Source organism: Lepus europaeus, chromosome 8, assembly GCF_033115175.1.
Source record: "Lepus europaeus isolate LE1 chromosome 8, mLepTim1.pri, whole genome shotgun sequence".
Classification (NCBI taxonomy): Eukaryota; Metazoa; Chordata; class Mammalia; order Lagomorpha; family Leporidae; genus Lepus; species Lepus europaeus.
Window position 1 is genome coordinate 62,855,393 of NC_084834.1, and position 10,547 is coordinate 62,865,939.

A 10,547-nucleotide genomic window follows, 5' to 3' on the forward strand; every position below is an offset into this window, starting at 1 on the left:
CTAGGACTGTACAGTGCATGGATCTGGCTCTTTCCATGCTTCCATGTTACATGAAATATACCAAGGTATTATTTCTTAAATATAACAGTTGTATTAGAAAAGTCTACAGTGTGTATATCACAATCATCTTATTATCCTTTTAAAAATCTGCCCAGTAATTGTTCTTATCTGACACCTATAAGCAAATGTGGGTTTACCCTTCAGTAAGACCCTGACAGACATCGTAGCATGTAGTACCCAGAGCTAGAAATTAACAATCCAACAGTTTTTTCAGCGTGACTGTTTTCAGAGGAAAGAGTAGAAATAGTTTCAACAATGAAAATCCAGAAACAAAGCCTGAGCATCCTGGTAAACAGCATCAGATGTTCAGATTAAATCTAGAGAGTCAACCTAAGTTTAGACAATCCACTGCAATGACAGATATGTGTACATCCCCCGTTACTTTGAGATACCTATTGAAAAGGCAAACTAGAAGAGAGAACACTATAGAATTCACTGATGGCTCAACCAGTTTTAAGAAACTAGTTGAGCAAATATATTTTCTTAAAGTGGCATTAACTCCATCTTTGGAATGAAATGGCAATAAAATATGATTTCCGTAAAACAGTTAAATTTTCTTGCTAACTTACATTAGCTGTCTATTTTGATGAAAGTCAGTATTTCATTTTCTTTGTTGGACGTAAGTTTAGTGGTGATGACTTCCTCAAGAACTTCTATTCACTTGGCTTACATTTATTTGAGTTCACTGAGCCTAAATACACAGACTTACTGTTGTGCTATTTGGTGTAAAACAGTGGAATTTATGTTTTATTAAAAGTAAAATCAACCACCCTTATTAAAGCTAATTGTCTAACTCTATTCTCTTCATTTACTATGCTTGTTAATCAAACCCTGTTTACCAGCTATTCTGTTGATCAGCAGAGTGGCCTCTCATCACAGGGACACTCATTCAAAGCAGGAATGTGTTCCAGGGAGCTAGTGGATCCACAGATAGAGGGATCTTAGAGTCCTGACCGCTTTTTAGAGTGGCATTAGTTTCCAAAGGACAGTCAATCTTATCTCTTTTATATTTTATATTCTATTTTACATTTCAACAAAATTACCAAGGAGTTTAGCAAACCTTACTTCTGGCAGTGGCCCGGCTGGCTTGGTTAGGATTCCTCCTACATACACAACATTAGGCAGAGTGGGTCTTGGAAACTCCAGGGCTACGTCAGTGCACAGCATCCACAGGCTGGACCCATGAACCAAATCATACATGGACTTCTCCGGCTGCAAGTTGTATTTCTGCATTATCCTCTCGTATTTGGGAAGAACCAGAAAGCTGACCCCTATTCTGGAAATGAGGTAAACGCCGGTGTTTTTCATCCTTTGAAGCAAGTTCATGCGGTCTGTGAGGAGTGAGTTAAACTCTGGGACATAAGCTAACGGAGCAGGGGCACCCACTTCGGCAGGATACCAAAGGCCGGTGGAAAACACAGCGTATTTAACGCCTAAAAGATGAGCTATCACAAATCCACACATATCATTAGGGTCCACCAGCAGCAGGTCAAACCTCTCTTTTTTCAGATCTTGGATCAAGGCCTGGTTGCCAACCATCATGTCACAGTTCTTAGTGTAGCGATCCAGTATGTCAAACAGTTCGATGGCTGTTAATCTCCCAGAGAAAATATTCCGCATTTTGGACTGCAGGAAAGCGTCAGAGGTGGTACTGTTAAAGATTCCTGGGTAGCGCTGGAGGCTGTAATGATTAGATGGGGCAATGTCTCTACCTTCAGAGAGGAGAAACACTGTGTGGTGGCCTCTCTCATGCAAGGCTGAAGCTAGTGTCTTGAAAATGTACATATGGCTTTCAAACATAATTGGCGGCACAATGATGATTTTGGCAGCCTTTGCAATCCCAACAGCACTCCACAGGAGCATGAAATATGGAGTGTAAGACTTCATAGCTGTAAGACAATGAGAAAACAACATGAGACACAACATAACGCTTACCCTTCAGAACAATCTCAAACTCTTTCTCCAACATATCAGATGATCCAAAACTCTAAGGAACTACTTTTTAAAAATTATACTAATATTTATTTGAATAATCCTTCTATTTTTGAAAATAAATTTAAGTATAAAATTGGCAGCAAAATTAACAAACTGAAATATACTAAAAATGGGTCAATTTTAGAACAGATAATTGTATCAATAAACTAGTCTAAAATCTGAAATAAAGCTTATATAATACTGAATGATAAATTATGTCTCTGTTTCAAGTAATGTCTATGAAACATTTGTTAATTTTCTAATTGAGTGTTAATGTTAATCCCAGGAAGAAAAGTGGAGATTTTTTTTATTTCCAAGTATATGTTCATGTCACTTAAATCATTTCAGTAGTTATATTTTCAGTTATAACCAAAGCATAGCAAAGAAAAATTATGTTTTAAAAATTATTTCAAATAGGAGTTTGAAAATTTGTAGAAAATGCCTTTTTCCCACAGGGGGAAAAAAAAAGACCTTTGACATATATTTCTCTTTCACCTAAATATCATAAATATTCTGAGAGTCTCTGCATTTGTCATTTTGCTTGTGCATTTCAGGCATTATCTACAAGAGAAATATAACAGAAAAGTTAAAACAGGCTAAACAGATCTCAGTAAATGTTTACTGAAGAAGGGATCCATAAATGAAAATGCCCCAGGTCACAATTCCTGTGATGTAGCTTTAGCTCAGCTGTGAATGGCAAGTCAGATGGTAGCTGTACAATTGCAGCCTCCTGTGCTTTCGTGGTAACAGGTTATAAGTAACAGTCAAAGTTCTCCTCTGTCGTTGTTTAGAAATAAGTACACTAAAAATGGGAGCAAACACTCCTAACCTGCTCAGTACAATTAACACTCAGACTCTAAAGTAGATCTCAAATAAAGAAAACATCTAAACAATTCCCCACATAATCTGGACACTTATTTCAAGAACAACTCAACATAGATTTTTGTATGTATCGCCAAATCATTAGTTATTTTTATTCATTTCCATACTTCAACCAACCTACTTCTACAAATCCCCACTACCTAAATTCACTTGAATTGAATAACTGTACCTTCTCAACATTCAAATATTTTAAATAACCTAAAAAAAGAAACAACAGCAGCCAAGTGATGGATTCTTCCAATATCAACATTGAACTATAAAATAAATTATATTTCCAGATACGTTTTTCCCTCTCTAACTCCAAGAAAAGTTTCAAAGTACTTCTAAATAAATTGAAACTGTGTCACTAAGAATAAAGAAAGGTTGGCCAATGTTGTGGTGCAGCAGGTTAAGTTGCTGCCCACAAGGCTGGCAACCCATATGAGCTGTCAGTTCTGAGGCCTGGTTGCTATAGTTCTGATCCAGCTCCCTGTTAATGTGCCTGAGAAAGCAGGAGAGGATGGCCCAAATAATTGGACCCCCACCACCCTACCTGAACTCCTGTCACCTTCATGGGAGACCTAGATGTAGTTCCAGTCTCTTAGCTTCAGCCTGGCCTAGTCTTGTCCATTGTGGTCATCTGGGGAGTGAACCGGCTGTTGGAAGATGTATCTCTCTCTACCTATCTCTCTGTAACTCTGCCTTTCAAATAAACCTTTTTTTTTTTAAAGAAAAAAAGAAAAATAATGAGCATTTCAAACATCTGTTAAAAGCTGCTTGAATTGTTACAAAGATTTTAAAAGTAAATAGATTCAGAGAGACCCTGTTTCTATACAAAATTCACTCTACAATTACAAGATTAATGAAGAAAAAGAAGTAACCAATCTTGGAAAATACCTTCTAGGTCTATAGTCTACTATATTGCCTCATCATGCTTCCCTGATGTTCACTTCTTAGGGATTTTCCATGGACATGCAATGAGTTCCAGGGATAAGATTTATGCAAAAACAGTTATCCTAGAAGCTCCTTCCTATTGGTATCACTGCTTGTATGTCCAGGAAAATGTGTTTAATGATAGACCAGTGCTAGACAATTGTTCTCTCCACTAGGTTTTGGTGTAACTGAGCAGACAGTGGGCACACCATTCAGTTGTACTTAAAACCACTACTTTATTATAAATAACTAACAATAAAACAAAAATATAGTAGGGAAACAAATCATTTACTGTTATTTTATTCTTTTTATTTTACTATTTCATTTCAGTAACTACAGAATTACCAAAAGAATAATTTTTAAATGAACACCTGCTTATGCTCTAAAACAGCACCACCCAGCAGAACTTCCTATAAGACTGGTCAAGATCCTCACTGTCCAATACGATATCTCCTAGCCACATGTGGCTACAGTGCAGTTGAAATGTGGCTAGTATGTCTGAGGAACTCAAAAGTAACTGTTGTTTAATTTAGCTACTTGTGCCTGGTGGCTATTATATTAGAATAAAATAAAAAATAAAAATAAAAGAGGTGGACATTTGTGGTTAAGGTGGTATTGTGGTTAAGACACCAGTTACAATATTTGGGGCTGATACCTGGTTCTGGCTCCTGACTTCAGTTTTCTGCTAATGTGTATCCTGGGAGGCAGTAGTGATGCCTCAAGTTACTGGGTTCCTGCCACTCATGTGAGATATATGGATGTGTTCTCAGTCCCTGGCTTCTGCACTGGAGAAACCCCAGCTGTTGAGGGCATCTGGGGGACGAATCATTTGTTAGGAGCTCTTTATTTCTGTCTCTCTCACCCACTCTCCAGTTTAAATAAATAAATGTGTAAATTTTTAAAGATTGCATAGATTCAGGGACTGGTATTGTGGCACAGTAGGTTAAGCTATGACTTGGGCTGCCTGCATTGAATACAAGCTCCAATTCCAGTCCTGGTTACTCCACATCTGGTCCATTTCCAATCCTGCTTGCTGTTAATGTGCCTGGGAAGGCACAAGAAAGTGGTTCAAGTGCTTGAACCCCTGCCACCCACGAGGGAAATCCAAATGGAGTTCCAGGCTCCCAGCTTTGACCTGCCCAGCCCCAGCCACTGTGGCAATTTGGGGAGTGAACCAGAGGATGGAAGATCCCTCTTTCTGTCTCTCCCTCTTTCTCTGTAACTCTGCCTTTTGAATCAATAAAGTAAATCTTAAAAATGTATAAATTTTGTATATATTATATATATACATATTCTGAAAGTCACTATTCAGAAATTTACATGGCAAAATACCTTCTCACAAGAACATGTACGGCCGGCGCTGCGGCTCACTAGGTTAATCCTCCACCTGTGGCACCAGCATCCCAGGTTCTAGACCTGGTTGGGGCACCGGTTTTGTCCCGGTTGCTCCTCTTCCAGTCCAGCTCTCTGCTGTGGCCCGAGAAGGCAGTGGAGGATGGCCCAAATCCTTGGGCCCTGCACCCGCATGAGAGACCAAGAGGAAGCACCTGGCTGCTGGCTTCAGATTGGCACAGTGTGCCGGCCGTAGCGGCCATTTGGGGGGTGCACCAATGGAAGGAAAACCTTTCTCTCTGTCTCTCCCTCTCATTGTCTATAACTCTACCTGTCAAAAAAAAAAAAAAAAAGAACATGTACCACATATTCACATCTCTTTATGAAACAACACTCATTATCATCAAAGAAGCATCATTTACATAGCACGTTGTTGTGTTCTCATTAAAAATTCTGAGATGCTTTAATCTCAAATATCATTGTGGTGGATAAAAAAAATACCATCGTGGTGATTTAGAGAGTAGCTGACACAACTAGAAACAAATTCTTGCTGGTCCAGAATTACCTGAATGTGTCCATCAGAAGAAATGATTTGCTGAAATGTTACATGGTGTCAGTTTTAGCATCCTCTTTTTAAATTTACTTTAGAGAGAGAGAAAGAGAAAAGAGAGCACTCCCATCTGTTCACTCTCCCAATGCCTGTAAAGTTCCAGGCTCAACCCAGGTCTTCCACATGGGTGTCAGGAGCCTAACACCTTGAGCCATCACTGTTGCCTTCCAGGATCTGCACTGGCAGGAAGCTGGAGTCAGGAGTTGAACCTAGGCACTCTGATGTGAGACACCAGCATTTTAACCACTAAGCAACATGCCACCCCAATGTTTTTTAAGATCTTTTATGATTCTGAGTTTTATTTGTAAAACAAGATACACCACCAAAATGTCTTACCAAAATGTAAATACTTTCAATGTTGTGCTCATTAACACATCCAAGTAAGTATGTGTTGACTTAGAAGCTGAAACTGAATATTCCAGACACCACAGGAGAATTTTAAAACTTAAAATATAATTTCAATATATGACACATGACAGACAGCACTTGATATTTTAAAATGCCAAGAACAGAGTTTTTTAAAACAAGTTTAAGCAAAAGCTGTCTTTTCTTACATAATTACAGTAGGACAGAGCTGGATGGGATATTAAGTGTAATGTCATCCAAGCAATCCACAAACACTTGAATCTACTCTTAAACCTAGTTTTCCAACCTACAAGGTTGGTAGCAACTTAAAAATTATCCCCATCATTTCTACTTTTTAGCATAATTCTGAACATGAGTGCTCATGTTTTAGAAAATAAAAGAAGTATAAAGATTAAAAGGTAAGAAACATGGGGCTGGCAGTGTGGGTATCCCATATAGGCATTGGTTGGAGTCCTGGCTGCTTCACCTCCAATCCAGCTCTCGGCTATGGCCTAGGAGAGCAGTAGAGATGGCCCAAGCATTTAGGTCCCTGCACCCACATGGGTGACCTGGAAGAAGTTCCTGGCTCCCAGCTTTGGATTGAAGCAGCTTTGGCCATTGTGGCCACCTGAGGAGTAAATCAGTAGAGAGATGACCTTTCTCTCTCCCTCTCTCTCTCTGCTTCTGCTTCTCTGTAACATTGCCTTTCACACAAAATGTGTATTGTGAAAAAACTATGCATGGATTTCAAACTTTTTACCACCCAAATAAACTTATCTTTTAATTTAATTTTCCATGAACTTTTTAAAGTACCCTTTTACAGTGACTAATGGTATCCTAGAAAAGCAACCTGCAACATACATACTGGACATTTAACTTCCATAAATATTCCAGCGAATTTATTAAGTGAAAGGCAGGATTGTTCTTAACTGAAAAGATATATTAAATTCCCAACAACTGAAGGTTAATTAAATAAGTTGACATTCACTGATACAATGCAAACACTTGAATAGTGTTGTAAAAAGAAAATGATATGACAATCATAATTTCGTGAAAATTATGATACTAAATATTCTACATTTCATGCACCACTTTGTAAAACATACACATATGTACACACACAGTAATACCATATACCAAAATAAGTGTTTTTCTCTGGATGTGTGAATTGTAAATGTTAAAATTTTCTGTGTACTTGCAAAGAAATACAGTGGGCATAAAACTTTTCTTGAATAAATTTTGTAAAATAATACTTGATTAAAAAATATCTTTCGGAGCCAGTGCCATGGCTCAGTAGGTTAATCCTCTGCCTGCGGCGCCGGCATCCCACATGGGCACCAGTTCTAGTCCCTGGCTGCTCCCCTTCCAATCCAGCTCTCTGCTGTGGCCTGGGAAAGCAGTAGAGGATGGCCCAAGTCCTTGGGCCCCTGCACCCAAGTGGGAGACCTGGAAGAAGCTGCTGGCTCCCGGCTTCAGATCGGCATAGCTCCGGCCCTTGCGGCCATTTGGGGAGTGAACCAACAGAAGGAAGACCTTTCTCTTGTCTCTCCCTCTCACTGTCTGTAACTCTACCTCTCAGATACATAATTTAAAAATCTTTAAAAACAAATATCTTTCAGATACTAACAATAACAGAGAGAGGTAGAGACAGAGAGAGAGGTCTTCCATCTGCTGGTTCACTCCCCAGATGGCTGCAATGGCCAGAGCTGCACCAATCCTAAGCCAAGGACCAAGAACTTCTTCCAGGTCTCCCACCTGGGTGCAAGGGCCCAAGGACTTGGGCCATCTTCTACTGCTATCCCAGGTCACCGCAGAGAGCTGGATCGGAAGAGGAGCTGCCGGGACTAGAACTGGAGACCCTATGGGATACCGGTGCTTCAGGCCAGGGCTTTAACCCACTGTGTCACAGCATCTGCCCCGCATAACACATTTTCTTTAATATTTAGTTATCTGAAAGAGTGATATATAGAGGGAGAGACAAAGAGAGGTATGATAGAGAGATACAGAGATAGAGATAGAGATAGTGATAGAGATAGGGTTAGAGATAGAGATAGGGAGAGGGAGAGGGAGAGATAGAGATAGAGAGATAGAGATGAAATAGAGAGAGATGAGCTAGAGGTGATATAGGGATAGGGATAGAGATAGGGAGACTGGGGGGGGAGAGATGAGATAGGGATAGATATAGAGATAGAGATGATATAGGGATAGGGATAGGGATAGAGATATAGAGATAGAGATAGAGATAGAGATAGAGAGATAGAGAGAGAAAGAGAGAGAGAGAGAGAGAGACAGAGAGATAAATACAGATAAAGATGGAGAGAGTTTCCATCCACTGGTTTATTCTCCAAATGAGCACAACAGCCAAGTCTGGGTGAGGTAAAACCCAGGATCCAGGAACACCATCTTGGTCTCCAACCTGGGCAGAAGATCCCCAAGTACTTGAGCCATCTCTGATGCCTTCCCAGGCACATTAGCAGAGAGCTGCTTCGAAAGCAGAGAAGCTGGGACTTGAACATGTCACAGGCAGTGGCTTAACCTCCTGCGCCACAATGTTGGCTCCCTGTGTAACACCTTTTAAATCACAAAAAAAAAAAAAAAAAAAGTTTTTGTTGACTGTACTCGCAAATATGGCCATACTTTCCCTAAGGATACATACATAGAAACAACACAAAATGTACAGGAACATTATTTTAACAAAAACCTACATTCTGATAAAGGCAATCATTCATATACTATAGACAGATTGGATATATTCCTCTCAAACTGCACAAGATGATTTTTTTGAATTTTTTGTAATTTGATGAAATTATACCCATGCTTATTTGGAAGACTAAACAGGAAGGAATATTTTTTAAAAAGAGAGAGAAAAGGAGGAAGAGTATCTATTTATTTGAAAAGTAAAGTAACAGAAAGAGAGGAAAAGTCAGAGAGAGAAAAGAATCTTCCAGCTGCTGGTTTGCTCCCCAAATGCCTGTAACAGCAGGTTTCGGCCAGACAGAAGCCTGGAGCCAAGAACTCCATCCAGGTCTCCCACGTCAGTAGCAGGGACCCAAGAACTTGGGCCATGTTTCACTGCTTTCCTAGGCTGGGAATGAAGGAGCTGAGCCTTTAATCGGTGCTCATAAGGGATGCTGCCTGGCGATGGTTAACCCACTACACCACAACACGAGCCGCAACAAATGAATTTTTAATTAGCTCAATATTTGAAAAAATAAAATCAGCATAAAAGTTTTACTTTAGGCCTGTCCCAAAGTAAATCAGATGGTACCATATTAACATTATTTTAAAATAAACCCATTAAAAGTGTTGATATTAAAATCATTACCTGAATTGAGAAAAATAGTCTAAAATAAAGACAAAATCACTTTAACAAATATTACATTTGGTTCCATATCCACTATGTATGTTTGGAATATTTTGAGCATCCAGAGCTCAGGTCTCTAGTTTTGGATAGCAGATTGAACACAAGTGGTTTTACTGCTTTTTTCTCAAAGTCCATTAGAAATTTGACTGAGGGATATAAACAGGAATAAATACGTAATAGTCTTGAGAAATGGGATGAGTAATCAGATATTGTCAGGGCTGTAGTCATCAATGGAATGAAGTCTTGATAAATTTCTAGCAAACAAATTCTGAGAAGAGCTCATTGAGTGATAAAAGAAAGAGTATAAGAAGTCATGACTCAAAATGCACAGAGAGGTCTTGGCAGACATGAAAACTCCTTCAAGGGTGGCTTTGAATTTAACATGTATGTGTGAGGAGACCAAGAATAGGGCACACTGCAAAAAATCAGTAGAAGAATTCTCTAAAGAGGAGCTCTCCCAGTTCACTCCACCTACCAATCAACCATCACTCCCACATGGGCAAAGTAGTAGAATTACATTTACCCCTAGAGTAAAAAAGTAGATCAGTTCTCTAAATAAAGTGATAATCTGCCAGAGGAGGGATCAGAACTGGTACCTCAGGGTAAGACCTGAGACCCTTCTAATGTTGGCATACTAGAGGCAGTATATGGCTTTCCATCTGTGCACCTTAAAGAGAAAACATTGATCATTAACTTACCACAGCCATATATGCAGTTTGAACTCAACTTCAAAGTTAGTCACAAGACAAAAGAGGTAATGGAGGAAATTAAAAGTTTACCAAATTCAAATTCATGTCCTCAGGAAGATTTTTATCTGTGAAACAAAAAACAAAACAAACAACAACAAACTTTTCTGAAAAAGATCAAAACCAAGAAAATTGGGAAATCCAGAATGACTACCAAAAAAATCAAGCAACCTCCAAGTACAACAAAATAAGACAGAAAGCGTAAGAGAAAAGTTAGCAGACACAAATGACCAATTTAACATACATCAAGCAGGGGAAAAGTAGTTTTTAAAAAAAGAAAGAAAAAATATTTACAAGACTGAAAAAGAAAAGTCTTAAAACT

At 39.0% G+C, this 10,547-nt stretch overlaps 1 protein-coding gene across 1 annotated transcript in view; it reads right to left on the minus strand.

The window, feature by feature from the left end:
- The window catches only part of UGT8 (UDP glycosyltransferase 8), a 78,532-nt gene extending 68,280 nt beyond the window's left edge, over positions 1-10,252 (minus strand). The window contains exons 1-2 of the mRNA XM_062199114.1: positions 10,178-10,252; positions 1,126-1,949 (exon numbers count right to left, since the gene is read on the minus strand). Coding sequence (XP_062055098.1) covers positions 1,126-1,947 — 822 coding nt within the window. The 5' untranslated portion in view covers positions 1,948-1,949; positions 10,178-10,252. The remainder of the gene's footprint in view (positions 1-1,125; positions 1,950-10,177) is intronic.
- Between the last annotated feature and the right edge of the window lie 295 nt (positions 10,253-10,547).